The following is a 23982-nucleotide window of genomic DNA, read 5'->3' on the forward strand; positions in this document are numbered from 1 at the left end:
CTGTGTGTAAACTTTTGTTTATTGTTGTTGTTATGTGCCGTGGTGACTCACAGCAACCCTATGTACAACAGCCCTAAACTCTGCTCTATCCTGTGCCAATCTCATTGCCTCTGACACACCCACCCCGATTACCCCAGTCACTGAGTCAATCCACCTCATAGAGGGTCTTCCTCTCCTGCACTGTCCCTTCTATCCTCCCAAGCATGACGTCCCTCTCCAAGGACCAGTACCGCCTTCCAACATGTCCAAAATATGTCAGGTGAAGCTTCAGAATCCTTGCCTCCATGGAGCAGCCTGATTTCACCCTCTCCAGGATGAACCTGTTCATTTTCTTAGTAGTCTATGGTATATTCAATATTCTTCTCCAGCACCACAGCTCAAAGGCATCAATTCGCCTTCTGTCATTACTAGTCAATGTCCAGCTCTCTGATGCATAGCAAGTGATTGCAAAGACCTGTATCAGGTATACCTTAGTCTCCAGAGTGACATAATAGCTCTTCAGTACTTTGGAGAGGTCTCTAACAGCAGACTTTCCAACTGCAGTATGTCTTTTAATTTCCTGGCTGCTGGTGCCAAGAGTGTTGATGGTGGAGGGAATAAAAAGAGCAAGCCGTTAACAATCTCAATCTCTTAACCATCTATCACGATGCTTCCAATCAGCTGAGTGGTGAGAATCTTTGTTTTCATGATGTTGAACTTCAATCCATATTGAAGGCTGCAGTCCTTGACCTTCTGCAGCAAGCGCTACAGGTCCTCCTCAGTTTCAGCAAGCAGGGTTGTGTCATCTGCATAATGCAGACTGTTGATGAATCTTCCTCCAGTACTGATGTCTCCCAGATAATCTATAGATTAAGAAGAATGGGAATCCCAGAACACTTGATCGTGCTAATGCAAAACCTATACTTGGACCAGGAGGCAGTCGTCGGAACAGAGCAAGGAAATAAATAGTGCATGGTCCAAAATGGGGAAGAGTGGACACCAGGGATGTGTCCTATCTCCTTACCTTTTCAATATATATATATATATATATATATATATATATATATCTGTTTCCTTATCTCTCAATCAACTCTCCCCTCTAGCATGTATCTCTTTTTCCCCCTCCATTTCTCCTACAATATCATTCTTCTACTTAAATATGTGTTGAAAGCGCCGGCAATAACTTGGATATTAAAATCTTCATTTAAGAGGCGGAAAGAGAGCTATAGTGTTCACTTTTAGAGAATTAATTTTGTTCGGCTCTTTTATTAAAAAAATAAAAATGCTTTTTGAAAATTGATCTGGATATATTCAGATGGTCTCTTCAATTCTCTGTTGCATTTAGTGGAGAGAGAGAGAGAGAGAGAGAGAGAGAGAGAGAGAGAGAGAGAAAGAGAGAAAGGGAGGGCTTTGTGGTTGTCTGAGATTTTACTGGATAGTAACAAAGAGTAGAGAGACCATCAGGCCATGTAGACAGTTTGGTTTTGAAATGCCAGATTCATTACTGATATTGAATAGCTGGGTAGCTTTAGGCAGATTTTGTAGCTTCTCCAATGTTCTCTTTGCTCATTTCTCAATGGTTTTTTTAAAACATACACTTCAGAACTTTGTTGTAATAATTACATTGGGGGTAATCTATATTACATCTCTGGCACAAGGTATAGGATATCTAGATACGTTGATAATGTTTTTGTTGTTAGGTGCCATCGAGTTGACTATGAACAGCAGATCTGAACCTTACACTATCCCGTGTCATCCTCAAGGTCTATGTCATGCTCATTGTTAAAGTCACTCTTACTATTCATCAGCTTGAGCACCTTCCTTTCTTTCCATGACCCTCTCTCAACCTTTCCAAGCATGAAGCATCTCTCCAAGGACTGGCATCTCCCCACTAAATATAGATAGATATATAGATAGATAGATAGATAGATAGATAGATAGATAGATAGATAGATAGCTTTTAAAAAAAACCCACACAAATCTGTTGCAATCAAGTGGATTCCAAGTGATACCAACCCAACAGGACTGAGTAGAACTGCCTCATAGGGTTTCCAAGGCTGCCATCTTTAAGGAAGCAAAATGCCATATTACTCCTCCATAGCAGCTGTCAGTTCCAACTGCTAGCCTTTCAGTTAGCCGACGAGAGCGAAGCCAGTCCCACTACCAGGCCATGCACACATAATTTTAGTTCAAACTTGTTAATCAGGTTCAGATCTTCTATAGCCTTCCTCAGTATTTTTTCTTCTTATGTTATCTATCAACTGCTGAAGGACGTTAAGATCCTCCCATTTCTCCTTAATTCTATGAACTTTTGCTTTATAACATGCAAAAGTATCACATTAAATGTATATGAGCTTACAACAGCTGTATTCTAGGTTGACCCTTGTATCGCTATTCAGCGATTCTGTTCCCCACCCCCATGCTTTATGCCTTAAAAATCTATTTTGTCTGGTATTCATTTAAAGAGTTCGGGTGGCCTAGTGGCAAAAGTTACACTGCACTCCCAAAGGCACAGGACTGAGACCACCAGCTGCTCTGTGGGAGAACGATGGGCAATCTTCTCCCATGCAATTAACTGCTTCTGGAAACCCACCGGAGAGTCCGCTCTGGGTCAGTTTCGACTCTATGGTATACAAAAACAACAACAACAACATTCAATTAGCTACATCCATTTCCTTCTAATTAGTATTTGCATAGTGTGTGTGTGTGTGTGTGTGTGTGTGTGTGTGTGTGTGTGTGTGTGTGTGTGTGTGTGTGTGTGTGTGTGTGTGTAAAGGAAGAGAGAGAGAGTGTGTGTGTGTGCATTTCTAGTCTTTCTGTGTCCTATGGTTTACCTCTGTCTCTTACACAAATTGATTTGCCTTCACTGTGAAAATCTGTATCTTTTAAAAAGGTGAGTCTGGCCAATTTCTGTTTTAGTAACTGAGGATCAAATGCACTGCCCTCAAGTGGAGCCTGATTCCTAGTGCCCCTCTACCAGGTTTCCAAGGCTGTAAATCTTCACAAGATTGCTCATCTTTCCCCCTCAGAGCAGCTGATGGATTCGAACAGCCAACTTTTTGGTGAGCAGCCCAACACACCACTTTACAGGTTTCTGTGGATGGGCCTGGCTGTAACTCAATCACCTTAATCAATTGCTAGACTCTCATTGTCGGTATTCTCTCTCCAGTGAGGATTTCGCAGAAGCCCAATGAGTACCATGAGTGAACCGGAGCTGATGCAATGCTGAAGATTTGTCTTTATTAGTCCAGTTATGGGAGAAAGTCAATTAATGCAAGGAATGGTGCACACAGGCCTAATCTATTTGCTGTAAATCAATGCACTGCACATTTCAATTGCTCTGTATTCCTTCAGAAAAGTGCATGGAAGTGATTCATTAGAACTAAACTCTTCACAAGAAACAGACCAATTCTCTTAGGCTCACTAGGGCATCTCTGCGAGGAAAATTTAAAAAGCAATCAAACTGAATAAGAAGTCCTTTTTGCAGACATTTACATCCTGGAAGAACATGAGTCTTGACAATTCAGAGTAAATGAAGGGCAAATTATTCTCTTATAACATAACCCAGCATTGAAGCTCAAATTGTGACTGAAAAAGAGCCCACAGTTTAATCAGGAAAATATATTTATTGGTGATTCCCTTGAGCTCAGAGTTGATATATTTATCTCATAGTACAACAAGTTCAAAACTACAGCTAAGTTATAAATATGGGATTTATGCAGAACTTGAACGCATTGAATTTTATTTTGCATCTGCATGTGTGCCTATATTTGAATATTTATAATATTCCAGAAAAAGCACAGTGGAATGTGCAAGACAGATTTATTTAGTGTAACGTTCTGAAATGTGTCAAAGTCTTCAACACCATTCTTAGAGGCAAAATGGCAGAAATAACAAATGGGATGTAATAAGACCAACTGAATAATCTGTGAAGGCCAATACCTAGGAAAATCATAAAAGCTCTTTTGCCAATAAATATTTCACTACAATTTAGACAAATATTTCTCTAAGCTCACAATGACACTGTTTTAGATGGCAGAGACCATTAACTGTATTATTCATTATGATTTAACAGACGGGGACAAATTCCCATGCATACCTTCCCCCCCCTCAATGACTAAATACCTCATTTTATTTGTCAGAGAATATCGCTATTAGATTTTCAAGTGTGAAACATGCTCTTTCTACTGTCGAAAGCATTTGTACCTGCGGTGTAGTTTCAATGGAGTTTAAACAATAAAAGCAGGCCTCCAGAAATTGGAGGGATGAACTGTCCTAATGAGCTGGATTTATGGCTAACTGGGGGTAATGCTCTCCTCGGTAAGGCTGCCCCAGCCGAGTGGACTCTGTTTCTCACCACAAGGTTTAGATCGGTAGCCCTCTGCCAAGCCAACACTTTCCTAGGACTGCCAGACCACCAGCTCTAGCCTCTGCTCGCTGCGAAAGAGATTCATGAGGACGCCAAATCCAAGCTGTTCTGGGTGACTCTGGCTGCGCGCAGTAGCCTGCAGCAGGCAAGAGGCATGAGGTATCGGAACCAAATGCAAAAAGTGCATCTCAGATGCATGCAGGCAACGATGCAAAACTACACCAAAACCTGACGCAGGACTGTCAAGTCAGTTCCAGTCATGAGGACCCTCCAGCAAGCTGTAAGTCTTTATCACAGGGGAAAGCCCACCTTGCCCTCAACCACTGAACGTGCAGTTCACAGTTCGACACATAACACAGTGTACGCAAACTACTCAGTTGGGAAATGAACCTCCCCACCACCTGCAGCCCAGATCAACTCCTGATGGTTTCTGACCCTAATTTCACACACACACACACACACACACACACACAGAGACACAGAGAGAGAGAGAGAGAGAGAGAGAGAGAGAGAGAGAGAGCGAGCTTCATCTAAGAAGGCTGAATTTGGGGGTGGAGGAAGACTAGGCAAGGAAGGCTCTCCATAACTTTAGAGTCTAACAAACACCATACAAATGCCGGGGATCTGTTATTGGTAAGAGACTTTGGCAACCAGGGTATTTCTATAACAAGTATAATCACTTGAGGGAATCTCTCTACAAGTTTCATAAGTATTGCAGTAAACTTGATCAAACTTGAAGTATACCGCTAAAAGTCTTAAAAGTCACAGGATATTTATATCCCATTTATAATGTGTTTCGTTCTTTTATTTATTTTTTCTTTTCTTTCCCCTCTAATGGCATATCAGGCATAAAATCATCTGGTCAAATCAGGGCTTTGGAGTTAGTTCATTCCAATTTGACCCCCAGCTGAAGATTCCACCTTTCCCCTTCCCTCAACAGCCCCCAACACAGTTTTATATTTACCGAAAATTAAGGCCACCGCTGTCAAATCAGTTCCATCTCATCGTCAACGCTCCATTGGGCTTCCCAGATTGGAAATCTTTATGGGAGGGAGCTGCCTCCCTTCCTCCGGAGGAATGAGTGACGAATTTGAACTGGCAAAGTTTTTATTAGCAGTCCCATATGTTTCACATTAAGTTCTGAGCTTAGCAAGATCTCCAGGTGATTCTTACGCACGTATATGAAGATCCATAAGAACCACATGGGGGATCTATCTGAGTTTCAGATTCAGATTCATATCTCTGGGGGTAAAACGTACACCAAACAAACAGGAAGCCCAAGCTCATTGCCATCAAGTCGGAACCAACTCTGAGCTGACCCCGTAGTGAGATTTCAGAGGCTGTAAACAGCAGGGGTGGAGAATGGCCAGCTTTCTCTTCCAGAGCCACTGGTGGTTTCCAACCACCTGCACGCCACCCTTAACTCCCTATGGGCTAAATCACCAGAGCTCAAAAGCAAATTCTCAGCAAGAGGTTAAACCAGAATCAACCAATTCAAAGCCCTGTTTCAATCTAAATGTAATCGTTGCTTTGTCTCCAGTGAAACTTAGAATATTGGGGGGTGGGGGAGGGTGGTGTAGCTTTGGCTACATGTGCAGTAAATATTTAAAAGAGTCCAAAGGTGCCTGATTAAGCACTCAGCTTAACGGCATAACGACACACATCAAGCTGATGATACCATTGTTGCAGTCCTCTTAACACAGTCTTCAGTTGGAATGTGTTAACTGAACAGTGATTAGCTATTAACATCTATGCTGAATAGACCACCAAATGGTGATTTGGGTGGCCAAACTATTAACGTCTATGCTGAATAGACCACCAAATGGTGATTTGGGTGGCCAAGGACAGAAATAGAGCAGATCTGGCTCAATCAGAACTGAAGCCAGGGCAGCACAGAGACATTGCATCTTGACCCTATTTAGAAATGCAGGGTTTTCCAGACCTTTCAGACCTTATGTCTTCTCCACAAAAATGAACAAACCATTCACAAGGGGGCAGGGATGCAATGGAAAACCAGTACAGGGAGGTCTCATGAATATGTAAATATGTATGAGGAACCACTTCAAGTCCATTGGTTTTGTTGTTGTTGTTGTTAAGAGACACAGCAATACTACAACAGATCTGAACCTTGCCCTACCCTGTGCCATCTCCAGGACCTCTGCCATGCTCAAACCCATTGTTACTAACACGCAGAGAGTATTCCTGAGGTCCATTAAGCTATCAAAAAAAATGATCAAACTCAAGGTTGACCAGGTTGTAAAGAAACAGGTAGGTTTTGCTAAAGGCATTACAATTTTGCAGTCTTTTTCATACCACAACTTGGCAATCTATTATTCAAAGCCATCAGACTTCTTGAGCCTGTATCCTTCTTCTGGGAATTAGTCATAAATGGAAAACACCAAAAAAAACTTAAAAGGAAGCTATTTGTACCAAACAGCTTGAAATAGCAAAACCATGCAAGCAACTAAATATTCAATAATCAGAGAAAGAAGAAATGAACAACAGTGAGAATGTATGTAGCCACTCCTAATTAGAAATGGCAGATGACCAATCCAGAGAGATAATGCTAAATCAGAAAAGAAAACCAATTAGTACCTTCGGCTCAAAGCTAACTATATAGGAATTATCTGTACTTGTTAGTAAGGATCTGACCACAACATTAGGCAAAAGGGCCAATGCTAATCTTTTCGGCATTGATGATTATCAAAATAAATTATCCAATTAAAAAGATCAAAATCAGGGAGTGGTCACAATTCTCTTCGGTTCTCCTGGTTTGTTTTTTTTTTTTTCTTGGCCTCTCTTCACATCAGTTTACAAATTCTCTTCTTGGTCCACAGCCTGAGTCAAGAAAAAACGGCCTTCTTCTGCAATAAGCAAATCCATGCAGACATCAATGCCCAACCCCTCTCCCACCTTCAGCAGAATCCATTAAAAGCAAATCAAAGGAGAACAGAAAAGAGGGGGGCTATCTGGAGCAAACTGCTTTCAGGCCAGCTGGCTGCCAGTCTGTGAAGACCACCCCTATTTGCTTCCGGCTCGCGGTAAGTGTGGAGGGCCAGTGCACACTCATTTTCAGGAACTGTGTTGCCTCACTACTGGTGGATTTCAACATGGCAGAGACCAGGAAGAAAGCCAGGACCAGTGTACAGGTTTCACTAATCTCTTCCCCTTTTCTTTCCAACTGTGCACCACTATTCATTGCATGATTCATTTGTTATTGTTGAGTTTTTTTTTTAAGAGAGAAGAAACACGAACCATTCTAAGTCCATGCTGTAAGCAAGGGACAGATGAGCAACACATGGAAGTGAGTGTCCACTGCACATGTATAAGTCAACACAAAACCCGGTCCTCTGTCCCTGGCAGAGATGGCAAACTGTAAAAGAGGCTTGGAGCCTGGAAGAAGGAGACCTATGAGCAGAATCATTGTCCAGTAGTACAGATTACTACGTGCTAGTAAACCTACGCTCACTTTGCTTACTGAGCAATCTGGCACTGGATCTAAGAGCTCCATGACTTTGATGGAGATGACAACAGTGCATCATCAGAAAAATCCACTGCAGATATCTGACTTGTCACCTCTGTCTCTTAGAGGGCTTATTTGCCACTGGTACCACTTTCCTCAGTAAGGACTCCCAGAATATCAGATGCTAATAAAAAAAAAACCACACAAACCAATCCCACTGAAGGGTCAGCTATGAGTCAGTTCCAACTCCACAGCTAGGAGAGGGAGAGAGAAGAGGAAGTAACCAGCAGAGTCTTCAGGAACAAAAAGCACGGCTGGAACTTCTCACAGCCATTTCAAACATGAAGTGTTTGTTTTTAATTGTGGAAGTAATACATATTCATTGAAGACACACAAAACCTTGGGATACAGAAAACAAATTGCAAAGAGGTCAATTAGGTTCATGCGTGGTACAGTTTCCTCAATTGCTAACCTGAAACTTGGTTGCTCAAACCTGTCCATTGGCACAGTGGGATCAAGGCCTGAGGACTGCAGTCCAAAAAAGAAAAAAAAATCCTATGGAGCAATTCTACCCTGCCATACAAAGAGCTGAAATTGTCTTGAAGGCAACGAACTTGGGTTTTTGGAGATTGGGGTTTGTTTGTTTCTTTTCTATTTGGTTAACAACCACTGCCACTGAGTAGATTTCAACTCACAGCGACCCTGTAGGACAGAGCAGAACTGTCCCACAGAATTGAGGGGGTTTTTTCCTTCTAATCTGGTGACTCAGTGGTAAGGAGTTGCACTGCCAAAGGGAAGTTCAAATCCAACAGCTGCTTTGCAGGAGAAAGATAGGCAATCCTCTCTTGTGCAATTTACTACCTCTGAAAACCCACAGGGAGAGTCAGCTATTGTTCTATATTTTTATTAGTTTGCGTACAATAAATCAAGTGTGCTGCACAATAAAGAAAGTGTGCTGCATTAATGTACATTGTGGTGCTTATGTTCATATCAATACATAGACCTCTCATTCCTTTTTGTTGTTGTTGACAAGAGATTTCTTAGAATGTATATTTATGACATTTAAATAACTAAAGATATACAAACTGAAAAATTACACTAAAGTGATGTGCCAAGCTGAGATAAATTTTAAAAGGTTTTTTTTTCATTTTAATGACTCTAATTCTTTTAAATTTATACACTGTTCTATCGTCGAAATGTCTCCTAATTGATTCAGGCTGTGCACCAAACCCTTATGCTCCTGTTGAACCTTATATCCCTCACTGCACTCAGTTCTATACAAGCTTTCATTTACATTGTGTTACACACAATCATTCCTATACATGGGTGCTGTTGTGTGCTATCAAGTCAGAACTGACCCTGGGGGGTTTTAGAGGATATAAATTGCACAGGGGATTGCCCATCCTTCTCCTGTGGAGCAGGTGGATCCAAACCATGTGCCTTTGAGAATGCAGCACAACCAGGAGACCATCAGAACTCCCTGTATACATTGTATTTTATATATAATTCATCACTATTGATCTGTGCCTATTAGGACTCTCACCTTTTCAACTTCCCCTTGAATCTTTCTGATTCCTTTGTCCCATAGTGTTTTCAGGGCTGTAAATCTTTGCAGCAGAAGCAGACTGCTACATTTTTTTCCTCTGAAAAAGCATCTGGCCAGTTCACATCTTAATATCCTGGTACTTCTCTTTCCAGTGTTTCTTTCAGAGGGGTGTGTGTATCTGAAAAGTTGATCCCTCTCTCCCCCTCTCCTTCCCTCCTCTCTCCCCCCTCCCTCCCTCTCCCCATCACCTCTCACCCACTCCCTCTCTCTCTTTCCCACCTCTCTCCCATCCTTCCCTCTCTCTCTCTCTCTCCCTCCCTCTCCCCAACTCTTTCAACTTGGTTTTCAACATAGGTCCACAACTATCTTTTCCCCTTAGCATTGACTAACAAACAAGTCTTAATACTCTACAATCTATAAAAGGACATTTTATGGCTCTGTAATAATTCTTCAAGTGGATGTATTGGAATTTCTTGAGTCATTCTCCCCTGTCTGAACATTCAGTTTGTTACCAGTGCATTACTCTTCCAAATAACCCCAGCCTGTCTCCTAGTATACACCCTCTCAGTGCCCTGGTCTTTCCCACAGGGCACTTCCTACAATTGCAAGTAATTCATCATGTTTTCTGCCTCTTTCTCCTACAAGATGTTAAACTCCACGAGAGCAAGATTCACTTTTTTCTGGTTCCTCATGATAGTGTTCCCAGCACTTAGCACAGTGCCTAGTTCACAGCCAATAGTGCTTTCTGTTCTGTTATTTCAAAGTATGCACAAGATAATGTTTTTGAGCAAATGCTCAGAGAAGACATTATATTATGGGTTAATGATACAAATATAGGATCTGGTGGCTTTGTAGTAAGGAGTTCTGCTGTAAAATGAAAAGTTTGCGGTCCAAATCTACAGGCTGCTCACAGGGAAATAAAGACAGGCTTCTTCAATAAGAGGTCAATAAAGACCTCTTCAATTTACAGCCTCTGAAAAGCCCTGGAGGGTCAGCTGTGATCTGCTGGAGGATCAACTGAGTTAATTCTCCCTCAACAGTAAATAACAGCCACAACAATTCATGGTCCTAGGAGCTCTAGTGGCCTAGTGAGTAAGGCGGTATACTGCCAGTCTAAAAGCTAGCAGTTCAGTTCGCCAGCTGCTCCCCAGGGGAAAGATGAACAATCTCCTCCTGGGAGATTTACTGCCCCAAAAAACTCACTAGAGAGTCAACTTTGGTTCCCATTCGACGGTAATGAAGGGTTGGTGTTTGGTTTGGTTTTGTGTTTTTGATTTGTTTTGTTTTTTACCATTCCTTTATTTTTTAAAATGGTCATTAAAATTTAAATATCCACCTTTTTGATGCATTCATCATTATATTACATTCCTCTGCACAGTGTGCTATTCCTTTTAATTGATAGTGGTGGCAGTGGTGGTGTTGGTGGTGAACTTTTTAAAAAATCACTGTTCAATCAAAAAAATCAGTGGGATTCCTCTACAGTAACAAAGAGAACTGAGAGAAGGAAACCAAGAAAGCAATACCATTTACAATAGCCAACCACAAATTGAGATACTTGGGAGTGAACCTAACTAGAGACACAAAAGACCTATACAAAGAAAACTACAGAGCATTTCTGAAAGACACAATAAAAGACCTACAGAAATGAAAAAAAATGGGCCCAGTTCATGGATAGGAAGACTCACCATGGGGAAAATTACAATCCTACCAAAAGCAATCTACATGTTCAATGCAATGCCAATACAGATGCCAAATTCATTTTTCAAGGAGATCAAAGGGAAATTGTCAAGTTTATTTGGAGAGGACAACAACCTAGAATAAGCAAAGCACTTCCGAAAAACAAAAATGAGGTGAGAGGCCTAGCACTCCCTGACCTCAAAACCTACAACACAGGAGTAGTAACCAAAACAGCATGGTACTGGTACAATGACAGGCACATAGATAAATGGAACAGATTTGAGAACCCAGAAATGGACCTAGCTATCTATGGTCAACTGATATTTGATAAGGAAATAGAATCTTTCAAATGGGGAAATGGCAACCTCCTCAACAAATGGTGCTGGCAAAACTGGACTGCTACCTGTAGAAAGCTGAAACAAGATCCACATCTCACACCATAGACAAAAATCAACTCAAGGTGGAGACCTGGGAGTAAAACTTAAAACCATAAAATTCATAAGAGACAATATGGGATCAAGCTTAGAAGGCCTAGTCTAGAGTGTAAAAGGATTGCCAAACACAGCCAGAAATGTACAATCTGAAGAGGATAAAATTGATGAATGGGACCTTCTAAAGATTAAATCCTTGTATTCATCAAAAACTTTTTCCAACAAAGTGAAAAGAAAACCTACTGACAGGGAACAAACATTTGGCAATACCATTTCAGACAAGAGTCTCATAACAAAAGTTTATAGAATACTCCTGGGCTTCCACAAGAAAAAGTCTGATAACCCAAGTACAAAATGGGCAAAAGACATGGAAAGAATTTTCAAAGAAGAAGATATTACAATGGCAAACAGATACATGAAGAAATGCTCCAAATCACTGGCAATAAGAGAGATGCAAATCAAAACCACAATGAGAAACCATCTCACCCCAGTAGCAATGGCAAAGTTTAGCAGGCCAGCAAGTACTAAAATATTGGAGAGGATGTGGTGAAATAGGAAATCTTTTACATTGTTGGTGGGATTGTACAATGGTATAACCGCTCTAGAAGGCAGTTTGACACTTCCTCAAAAAGCCGAACAAAGAAATTCCACATGACCCAGCTATTCTACTGCTTGGAATATATCGTGAGACAGTGAGAACTGAGGCTCTAACAGAGACTTGTACACCAAGAGCAGCTTTATTCACCATCTCAAGAACATGGAAATAGCCCAAATGTCCAACGACAATCGAATGGATTGAGAAATTGATACATTCACACAATGGAATACTACACAGTACGCAGAAGCAATGATTTTATGAATTACGACATAATTTGGGAGGAACTGGAGAGCATTATGCTGCGTGAACTAATTCAGTCCCATAAAGACAAATACTGTATAAAACCATTATTGTAGAATGAGTATGAGGATCCAAGGCAGGGTGGAGGTAGAAGCTTAGGGGTGAGGAGAGGTTCACAATTTGATGGGTGGAGGGCTGAAGGAAATGGGAGTCGGTTTGAAAAACAATGTAATCTAACTTTGTAAATAAGCCAGTATAAAATAAAACGCCACCACAAAAAAAAATCAAAAATTGTCCCTTATTACTGTTTAAGCTTTTAATTTTTTTCCTACCAGAGTAAATAAATGGTTTTTCTATTGTCTTTAAACTAGTTATGTGTTTTTCCGGTTGTCAATTATTTATGTTCTTTATACTAGAAAGATGTCAGCCTTGGCCTGTTGTATTTCTGAATATTTCCACCAGTTTGAGGTATGCTTGCCTTTTCATTTTGGCTAGTTTCTGACAGACCAACATTTATCATTTTTATGTACTTTATATACAGTCATATTTTTATGTAACCGTCCATCCTTTTTGTTCTTTCAAACATCCTTTTCCTTGGCTAAGAGTCTCACAAGTGACTTGCAGTTAGCAATTAAATAACGACACCAACTGAGAATTCAGATGAACTGGGTTCAAGCTGCTTGTTGTTATGTGCTGCTAAGTCCGAGCCAACTCATAGCTGACCTACAGCACATTTTCAGAGGCTGTAAACTGCATGGGGAAAGCCCATTATTCTCCCTCGGAGCTGCTGGTAGAGTCTAATCGCCTGACTTCGGATCGCCAGTGAAACTAACTCCTTAACCACTGGGCCACAAGAGCTCCCTCGAAAGAATTAGCTCGTAAGCTTCCACAGATGCAAGTAAGTCTTAGCCTGTTCTTGAGCTCCAGCCTCCACCACTGGAGACCAGTCTTAACTCTTCAAGATCCAGCCCAAATTAGATTCCCCCTCTTGGTCTTTCCATTTGGTAAACAGTATCACTTCCACTCTATACTAGAAATATGGAGGGACTTTACTAGGATTCCAATCTCCCTTTCCCTTTGTGTTGTGCCCCGTCCTTCCACATAAGAGCTACGGATCCTCACTGGTGTTCAACCACATTGCTGTCGTTCCAGATCCTCCCCAATGGTGCCCCACCCCAGGGGCCTCTGCAACCCTTCGCAAGTAGGAGCCTTCTCAGAACGGACCAGGACAGGCTAGGAAAGGCTGCTGCCCCACACAAAACCAGGAGAATGCTACGCCTGCTTTCTTCTAGAACCCATCTACAACCCAAGGCCTTCTCTGGCCCTCTTTTCTGACCTGTCTGTCATAACTTAGAGGGAAGAGCCTAAGAAAAGATCTCTTCTAGATTGCTCATTTTACAGTGTTAATGGCAGAGATGGGAGGAAGTTTTCCAAAGCACATGTTCGCCCTCACCCTCAACTGAGAGCCCTACAATTCTGCATCTCACAGTCTAATTTTTTTTAAATTTATTTGATATTGGTGAGCTCTGTCTGGTGGCCTAGTGGCAAGAGGCTATGCTGCAATCCCAAAGGCAAATGGCTCGAGGCCACCGTGGGAGAAAGATTGGCAGTCTCCTCCCATACGATTAACTGCCTCTGAAAACCCACCAGAGGGTCAGCTACGGGTCGGTTCTCACCCGATGGTAAAAACAACATCTGGTTTGCTGACAAAGTTCATCTACATTGTGTTTCACAGTGTTCTTCGTTCATACTGTGTTTCATACAGTCATTCTCATGCATTATGTTTTATAATATTAATCACCATTGGACCTTGCCTGTCATTTCCCTGTCTTTTCAGGTCCCCGCCAGACCTTTCCCATTTCCTTCACTCCCTCCTGCCACTCCACATTCTAATTTTTGATGGCTTCAGGTAAGGATGGAGATACTGGGGCATAGTAGTTATTCCATCACGCTTACTAATTCAAACTATACTTGCGCAAGGGCACATGGACATTTCTCTGCTGTTTACTCTTAGGTGACATTGTAATGGCATTGGTGATTTTCACACAGTTGCCAAATATAATCCATCATTGTTACTAAATTCTAAAATCTCAAATTATTTTGTCCTACTGGAGGCTCTAAGGGAGAGAGAATGACGTGTCATGTGTCTTTCGTGAAACATAGCTGCTGTTTGCCACTGAGTGGTAACTGACCCATACCTGGCCCTCTAGTGTGTTTTCATAGGCAGTAAATAGCACAGGACAAGATGGCCCATCCTTCTCCCACAGTGCAGCTGGTGGATTCGAAATGTGCACCTTTGGGATTGCAGCGCAGCTCTTTCCCACTATGGCAGTCAATTACACTTCAGCATGACTGCTAAATAAATTTAGATGCCAAAAATCTAACACATAACTTGGATATGATGATGAGATTCTTTCCACAGAAATGTTTTGTGATTTGGACAGCTCTGGAATAGTTAACTTTTACCTCCTCTTCCACTCCCACGTGGCAGCCAGTACAGACCACCGTGAAGATGCTGCTTCTCTTTTTAGGTGTCAAGGAGCTGACCTATGATTCACAGGGCGCTCTGGTGGCCTAGTGGCCTAGTGGCAAGAAACCACACACGACAAACAGCCTGACTCATGGCAATCCCATGAATAACAGATCGGAACTCTGTCCTCTCCTGTGCCATCCTCACCATCTTGAACCCATTGTCAGGCACTGTGCCCATCCATCTTGCTGTTGTGAAGATGAAGCTGGTACAATTTCTTTGGGCCCAATTCAGAATTCCTCCTTCAGTCCCAGCTACACACTAGATTTGGCTCTGAAAGGAGAAGCCAGCCCTGAGAAAACCCTGCAGAACTGAATCAGGAGTTTTACCAACTGGTGAGCAACAACCATGTTTTGCTACACTTTCCAAAAACGACCTTCGAAATCCCACAAAAATAGGACCCTCCTCTGACCTCCCTCAACGACATACTGACAGAGACACACATGAAATGCGATTTTGAATTCTTTTAGAAGAATCTTATTGTTAACGAACAACTGAGCCTTTTGTCAGCCAAGCACACACTCTTTGTCCTCTCCAGGAAGCGTACTCGCTTGTGTTTCTCCTCCGCGGTTATATATCAGCTGAGCACTGGACCATCAACCCAGGCAGGGCAGCAGCTCACACACAGCACTGGGAGAAGCTTTCTTGGTCTTGGCTGGCTGCCATCCTGGCCTGTCCCGCCCCCTCCCCATATGTGAATGGGTGACTCTGAGTCAGGGGTGGTCCTCGATGCTGCTAAGGGCTTCTCCTGCCCTTTATCCACCAGGCCTGTTCTCCTCCTTTCCCACCCAGCTTTGCAGGGATTTCCGACAGGACAACAAGAGACTCCTTTGCACTCTGGCCCTACTCTTGAAAAACATAAGCCTCAGGGACGGCAGAAAACCCAGCTCCTCACGCAAAGGGATTGACCACACTGGCCCAAAGCTCCCTCACACCTCCCCATGTGGTACTCACCACTACTATGCATTACCTCACTGTGTTCTTACAAAAGCCCTCGTTCCAACAGGGCAAGAGGTGTGGAGGCAGACATTCCTGGAGGCGGATCCCTCCTGTGGGACTAAAGAGCCCAGCGACCTTGGGGAATCCTTCAATCTCTTGGAGCCTCGCTCTCTTCTGATAAATGGGACTACTTCAGCCCTGCCTGCCCTCCTTCCAAGAATAGTGCCCAAAGATAAAGGATGCGCAAAGTGATCACAAGCTAGAAAGCACTGTGCAGGCGAGCTCTGGTCCAAGGTCACACAGCTGGTTCAGGGCTGGCCTGGAACTAAGGTCCAGGTGTCTGGACTCCAGGCCTAAGCTGCCAGAGCTGCTTATTCCCTTTGGTTCAGCGGAGCACAGAGACCACCAGCTGGCATGGGGAGGCTGTGCCACATGGCTGACTCTCCTCTCCTGGGACCAGTCCCTCAACCTCATGTATCACCACCACCAGCGCAGCTACCTTCACTTCTAAATTTACACACACACTTACATACACACACTCACTCTCACACACATGCACACCTTTTCTCACATGGATCCCCAGGAACCACACACACTCCCTCTCCCATCCTACTCCTGCAAGTATCAATCTGTCAACATTCTGGAACCCTCAGGACATCTCTATTCTTGGAAATGAAGATTTCTGGAAGTGGGCAGGCAATAATGAAATCAAAAAGTGCCTTCGAGGTAGAAAAGCATTTCTCTAGTGAATTTGATTTCCCTTTTTTTGCCAATAACCAAGTCAGTGGCTCTGACTTTTTTTTTTAAAGTGGTTCTTTTATGATCATACTAGATGGCACTGTGGTATCACCCTTTTTCCCCAACCAAGAAAAGACTCACTTCATTTCAAATCACTGATTCCATTTGAGACACTCCAAGAGGCTATAGTCTCTGCTTTGAGGGGTCTGGATTGTCTGAGAGAAAGAGTTAGAGGCAACCTGCCAGAGCACCCAAGCCAATAAATAATCCAGATCACAGAGACTGAGTTAATAGTATTGAGACCACATGAGGAGGCCTGGAGGTGCAGCGGTTCAAAAATTATGTTGCTACCTAAAAGGCGGGTAGATCAAATCCACCAGCCACTCAAAAACAAAGAAAAATGGAAGACAATCAGCTCTCTTGAATATTTATGTAAGAAATCCTTATGAGGTCTGTGTGCTCTGGCCTGCAGCATAGCTGGGAGTGGGAACCAACTAGGCAGCAATGGGGATGTGTTTTATTTGGGTTTTTTACAGATCACCTTAGACCATGGCTTTGTGGATCCATATGTCACATCCTGGGCTGCTAGTTAGAAAGAGGGTAATTGTTTCAAAATCTCCAGGTGATCCAATGAGTCTTCTCTTTGGAAACTAAATGGAGGGTCTTCATCTGTTGGAAATGGCTCAGTGGCAGAAGGCTTGGGTTGCTGGATGCACCCAGGTGTACACTTTCAAATGGCATTAACTGTTAAAGTATATGTACCCTCTAGGATTCCAGATACAGCCAGGGTGGTGGCTAAGACCTCGGGTTGCTTTTTGGATTGGGTTTTTTTTTCTTCTCTGCCACAGTCATGGCTGTGAGATCCTATTTTTGTCCAAAAGCGATTTTTTTTTCTTTCTTTCCTTTCATACCACCACCCCTCACTACACCTACAAGCTCCATCAGCAAGAGAGCCTATGTTGCCAAATTGTTCGGGAGCTTTTTAAACACCAGGACCTTGTTGCGACAATGACTCACACAACTTTCCCCAGTGGAATGGGGTGGCCACCTGTCTGGAATCAAGGCTCTCTTGGGATATGCGAAAGGGGAGGTAAAGCTGCTAGAATGAGAAAGGAAATCAAAGTTGGACAAGTTTTGGTAGAATGGGTGTCATACCCAAAATGAAACCCAGTGTCTCTGAGTTTATTACAACTGGAAGTGACCCTACAGGACAGAGTAGAACCGCCATTCAGGGTTTCCAGGGTCTCAGTGACAAGGTCACAGGGCGGTGGCGGGGTATAAGAGACCTTACTTTACTGGCTGTTGCTTTCAAGTGCCACCAGCCAAAACCCACCGGGTCCCAGCACTGACTATCCCCATGTAGGGCCCCAGGGGCTCCGAGACGGGTTTGTCACTGCAGCAGCCCTTGGGGTCACCTGCAGGGAGGCAGGGAGCTCTGTCAGGCCTGCTCAGAGGTCTCATCTTAACTGTACCTTGCGGGTCTGACTCACTGTTTCCGTGGCCTGAACTCTCTGCTCCTGCCCAGATTTGTGTTCTGGAGGCTGGTGACTCGGAAACCCGGGCTGGGGCAACTGCACCCCAACATGGCCCTCCACCCCGCCTCCCTATACTGCACTCCCCGGCCTCAAGCAACCGGGCATTGCGGCTAAGGGGAGGAAAAACTCTCGCTTCAGCAGCAACTGGCTCCAGGCGCTTCCATAAATCAGCCCCTTTCCGCGTCAGCTTTGAGTTCTCGGCAGCTGGGCTGGCGGCGCCCTGCGCTCCAGGCGCAGGCTTTTGTAAATCAAGTGAGGCTGCCCGCAGCAGAACCCCACATGAGGTCTGGAACAGCATCCCCAACACACAAACAGCCTGCCTAACTTGTCTCTCTGCCCTCGGGGCGCCCCCCCTGCCCCTCCAAGCGCTGCGGAGGCCTCGCATGCACCACAAGCCTCTCTCGAAATGTCCCCAGAAGGCGGCAGAGGGACACCCACTCTTCCTGGGAGGGGAGGGTCTGGAAGGAGCAGGAAAGCAAGTGGGAGAGGGAAAGGAGGGAGAAAGAAGAAAAGAAGGGGCTCCAGAGAGTCACCCATTCGCCTCAGGAGAGTCAAACTGTGAGGGGGGGGAAGGAAAAAGTCAGGCAGGGAGAGAGGAAACAGAAGAAGAAACGCAGAAAAGGGGCAAGGGAGGGCTAGGAAAGCAAGCGTGAAGGTCCAGGAGTGGAAAGATCGGAAGCAAAGCAGGAGTAAGAGGGGGAGAGGATTCTAGCGCGGGGAAAGAGGCCAAGAGCAGGGACTGGAGGCTTCTGTGCCGGTGTAAGAAAGGAGCAGACTGGGAAGCAGTCAGGGACGAGGCGCCCAGCGCGCGCCAGGGCCGCTCTGCCTGTGGTGCCAAGTCTTCATGTCTCCCGGGCGCACTCCCACCGCCCAACCGGCCAACAGGGGCCGCAGCCAACGTGCGCTGGGCCGCCGCCAGAGCGCCCAGGGTCCCAGGTGGCGCCCCCCTGCCCTCTGCCCTCTACCCGCCTCGGTCGCGGGAGCGCACTCACCTGGCCGGTCTCAGCTTGGCATCGCGCTTTCCGTCCACCACAGCGGGCACGCAGCTAGTGAGCTCCGTCCAGTCAGCATGCAGCCCGCAGCTCCAGCCCGTGGAGAACCTGGAGAAGAGCCAAGTCTCCCTCTTGCCCGGCCGGTGGCAAGTGCATTTCTTCTGACCCACGCGGCACTCGCACGGCTGCTCCAGCTGGATGTTGCGCACCAGGTGGCGCCCGAAAGTGGTGCCCCCGGTCTTCTGGATGTGCAGGAACACGATCAGGTCATCGCCCTTGATGTCGAAGTCTACCTTGCGCAGGAGGTCGCCGCGGCTGAAATTGTAGCGGGGCACGAACCTGGCAGAGCTCTCATCCTCCGAGCGGTACGGGTCCGGCACCGGGGAGCTGAACGGCTGCAGGCGGAGGAGCTGGCATTCTGTGCCGGGGCACACGTACTGGAGGACGATCACCGCAAAGAGGAAGAGCATCACCAAAGCCAGCAGCAGCTTGTTGGATTTCTCATCCATGTTCCCGACGCTGGGGGAAACCCAAGCTCGTTACGTCAGTCCCGCAGCTCGGCCCGCGTCGCCGCGCGCTCGCACCGCCCCCGCCCCCGGCGCCTCTGTCGCGCCCCTCTCCCCCCTCCGCTCCAAGCCCTCCGCGGCGGCCGGCCCGCTTCCTTCCTTCCCGGCAGGCTCAGCGCTGCGGCTTCTGCCGCACCCCCCCCCCAACACTCTTTCCCGCGGGCCGCCGGCCCCTCCCCCACCGGGCACCCAGACCCACTGCGCGGGGCTTCGGACCTGCAGGACACTGCTGGCCCCCGCCGGCCCGATCCCAGACTTGCACCCCAGGGCCAGACTCCCGCGAGTCCTGCTCCGCTCCTCCTGGCCCCTGTGGCCCCGTACCCATCCTGCTTGTATACCGGGATCTGTTCTGGTTCTGTCCCAGAGCCCTGGGCACGCGCCCTGCCGCCTGCCCGCCTCCCTCCCCACGCGTCCCCAATCCTGCCGTAGACCCGTTGTCCACCTTTGGAGTCCGCCTCGAGTGCACGCGGGGCCCGGTGTTCCGAGTCCCCAGGAGGAGGACCCTGGCGGCAGGCCGACTAACCCATGGAGATGCCGCGAGCCGCTGCCCCGCGGATCGGTAGCGAGGGTACCGTGATGTGGCTCAATGCGCGCCGCGCCCCTCGGGAGCCCGAGCCCGGCCGCCCCGGGCCGCCGGAACTTTGCTTCCTTCCCTCCTCTCGCCGCGGCCGCCTTGCCCCGCGCGGTCCCCGCATTCCCCGGCAAGAAATCGCGAGCCCCGCGCTCGCTGAGACCATACCTGGCCAGGGGGCCGAAGATCTTGGAGAAGATCGCACCGAGCACGTGCTTGAGCGAGTGGCCCAGGGCGGCCAGGCCCCGAGTGAGCAGGGCCCGGCAGAGGTAGCCCAGGTCCCAGCGTCGCCTGAAGTCGTGCATCCGCCTGCGGCGGCCTCGGGGCAGCAGCGCGAAGAGCGGAGCGCGCGCAGCTCCCGCCTGGGAGGAAGACGCCTTTCGGGGCTTGTCCGGGAGCGGCTGGGAGTTGAAGGCGAGAGACACACCCCTAGGAGGGCCCGCGCGGACTGAGGCGGCAGCGGAGCCCGGCCGGCTCGCTGCCAACTCGGCCTCCACTCTGGAATGCCGGCGGGGACAGGTGGTGCGGGCGGGCGCTCCTCTCTCCGGTTGCAGCGGCGGCCCGAGCGCCGGGGCTGCACACGCAGGCAGTGCCATTCCCCGCTTCAGGCAACTCAGGGTACTAAGATCAGGAGAGAGCCTGAATTTATATAATAATGCCTCACGCCCAAGAGCTCTAGCCACTTCGCAGGCGAGGACTTGGCGTTTCCTTCTGTCTTGGGGAATGGAGGTCACTCAAGTGAGTGCATCACTCCACTTGGGCTTGTCATTTCAGCCTCCCCTAAATAGCTAGGTGCAAACAGGACCTCTGCCCTCCTCTTTCTGCCTCTTTCCATTCTCTGGCTGTAGCAGGGAGGGAATTTCTCTGAAAAGGTAAGTCAGCACGAAGGAGCAAGCATGACCAAAAACATTTTTACAGAATGCGAAGCGCGTGCTGGCAAGAGGGCTTCCACTCACTTAAGGTTGCATTGAATGACTAAGAACTGTATCTGTTGCATTGTCTGCTGCAGGGTAAGGTGACAAGTGAGGTAACTGAGGACCAGAGAGGGATAGGGAGGCTCCCGAGGTCACACAGCAACCCCCCATGTTTTGAACCATGTTTTGAGAAGTCGTGTCCCATCTATCAATTTCGGGACACTTAAACACCCCTTCTAAAAAAGAGTCATTCTTAAACATCCAGCATTCAAAAGGTTTCTCCCCTCCTCCTGCTGCAGAATCTGTAGGGATTTACATGAAGAGCTGTCCCTTTAAGATAGAGCCCCTGGGAACCCAGAACGCTAGCTCTCCCCATCGGATTGATGGGGCAGAGCTACTAGCTATATGTGCCAGGGCACCGGTTTGCAAAGAATGATCACGCCCTCCTGCCAATCCCAGTGCTGTGGAAGTGAGGTGGGGAACAGTGGAAGTGAACAGAGGTGTATCAGAATGGTGCAGTCAGCACAGAACGAGGAGCTGGGAGCAGAGGCCAGGGGTGGGGGGCATGTCCCTCCACAGACTGGCCCTCCAGGTGTCTCAGCCCTGAGCCTTGTTCTCCCTGAGTGATAAGGCAGGAAACACTGGTCCAGGAGTCCGGGATAAGATCTGCCAGCTTCTTTGATGGGTGGCTCTCAGGAAATCACTAGGACCTCCTGAGCCTCGTTTTCTCCTGCTGTAAAATCAGATCAGTATTATGCCCTGTCCTGCCAGGGTCCCTGAAAGGATGGAATGTGGGAACCATGCAACTCCAAATGGGAGGCTGTGTTGACTCAAGATCTCAGGTGCTGACTGAGTCAAGTAAGAAAGAAGAGTCCCTGCTCAACTACTTCAGTGCCATGCCACTGCTCTTCCTGGCTGGATTTCCTGTGTCCCCACCTCTCTTGGGGACAGTGAGGGACCTTCTGTCCAGCTGCAGGTGAAAGGGACGGTGGGCTCCTGGGGATCATTGCCTTCGACAGCAGACACAGTAATGTACAAGGCAGACCCTGTTGCTTTCCAGGGGTTCCCCTGGTAACCCCCGGCTTGTGGGCCACAACCTGTTTCCTGTGAGGCCTAGTAAAGGGGGGGGTAATCTTGGGGATTGAGACAGCGTGGAGTAGCCCAGGAGTTCAATCAGGCTGCCGTGTCTGCCTTCTCCTTGGCAACAGGACAGTCTCTTTAGCCAGTCAAGTAGGTGGCTCACTTCGTGATGCAGTACAGGCAGCTCATTGCCATGAGACCACCACTCTGATAGCACTCAGTGGGACCTAAGACAATATAGCTAGGACAGAGGAGTCCCACAATCAAGCTTCTAGCAACTAACTGGAGTTTCTTCTATAAGAGAGAGTCAGGTGAGCAATAGGATAAGTGCTTTGGGGGATTGGAAGATGTATAATGCAAAGCACAGGGGAAAACAAGATTTAGTCCTTTCAGAAGGAATCCTGGAGAATCAGTGATTAAACAGACATTCTGCTGCTAACTGAAAGGTTGAACGTTCTAATCCACCAGCCTCTCCGTGGGAGAAAGATGTGATGACATCCGTGAGAACTTGATGGGACAGTCCTCTGTTCTACAGGGTTACTGTGAGTAGAAATGTACTTGAAAGCAGTGGGCTTGGGGTTTTGGTTTAGTTTTGTGTTGGGTGATGAACAGTATCACACATCTTTGAAAGCACACACACACACACAAAGTCAGATTTTCAGATGGGGGGGAGAGTCAAGGTAGTTATTTCTTGGTAGGTACCATTGAGCTGACTATAGCTGATAGTGACTCTATGAGTAACAGATCAAAACCTCGCCCTATCCCACACCATGTTCACAATCTCTGCCATGGTCAAATCCATTGTTGTAGTTAATGTCAATCCATCTCTTTGAATGTCTTCCCCTCTTTTACTGACCCTCTACTTTTCCCACTATGGCCTTTTTTTCCCCAAGGTCTGGTGCTTCCTGACAAGATGCCCCAAATAAGTGAGACTAAAGAGTAAAAGAGAGGACAAGTCGGGCTGTCTGTGTCTTGTCTTGTGACAAGTCCAGTGTCTGGGATCTGATGTGTCACAACAGCTCACTGGAGGATATTTGCATTTTAAAAGCCCTTCTGCACCCCTCATCATGTTGTCAGGAACAAAGAATTGACTCTCTAATGGTGGAATCCAGTTACCAGGGCTCCTGGAAGTGGTCAAAAGCTATCTTTAGGGGGAGTGCAGCTCCCACAGGACTCAAAGGACGCCTCCTGGGGCGAAGAGACTCCCTGTGAAGAAGTGGGGAATTCTGTGTATGCAGCCACCATGTTCTCCCACAGCCAGGCCTCAGTTAGGGAGGACTGCTCCACTGGCCTCTCACAGCCCTGGACTGGGCCCAACTCCCAGGAGCCAGTTCTTCCCAGAAATGGACCAAGGAAGGCCCTGATGCTGCAGGATTGGGTCTTTTACAGGCCTGGGAGATCATGGGAGTGATAAAAAGGTGTTGTTGTTGTTATTGTTATGTGCCATTGAGTCATCTGCGACTCAACAGGGCTGTGTACAACCCTGAACCCTACTCTATCCTCTTATTGACACTGACACAACTACCCCCATTTACCCCAGTCACTGCATCAATCCATCTCATCGAGGGATTTCCTGTCCTGCGCTGTCCCTCCACCTTCCCAAGCATGATGCCCCCATCCAAGGACTGCTCCCTCCTTGCAACATGTCCAAAGTATGTCAGATGAAGCTTCAGAATCCTTGTCTCCAAGGAGCAGCCTGGCTTCACCCGTTGTTAGGTGCCTTCAAGCACCTGTAGCAACGTTATGACTAACAGATCTGAACCCTGTCCTATCCTGTGCCATCCTCACAATCTCTGGAACACTCAAGCCCAAGA

General features: G+C 46.7%; 1 protein-coding gene across 2 annotated transcripts in view; it reads right to left on the reverse strand.

Annotated features, from left to right (window-relative positions):
• LOC102871282 (heparan-sulfate 6-O-sulfotransferase 2-like) overlaps window positions 1–20770 on the reverse strand; it is a 441911-nt gene extending 421141 nt beyond the window's left edge. For both annotated transcript variants that reach the window (XM_006881804.1, XM_006881805.1), the window contains exons 1-2: window positions 20343–20770; window positions 19038–19556 (exon numbers count right to left, since the gene is read on the reverse strand). In XM_006881804.1, coding sequence (XP_006881866.1) covers window positions 19038–19556; window positions 20343–20770 — 947 coding nt within the window. The remainder of the gene's footprint in view (window positions 1–19037; window positions 19557–20342) is intronic.
• Between the last annotated feature and the right edge of the window lie 3212 nt (window positions 20771–23982).

This window comes from Elephantulus edwardii, unplaced genomic scaffold (assembly GCF_000299155.1).
Source record: "Elephantulus edwardii isolate Elephantulus edwardi_28Jun2011 unplaced genomic scaffold, EleEdw1.0 scaffold00016, whole genome shotgun sequence".
Classification (NCBI taxonomy): Eukaryota; Metazoa; Chordata; class Mammalia; order Macroscelidea; family Macroscelididae; genus Elephantulus; species Elephantulus edwardii.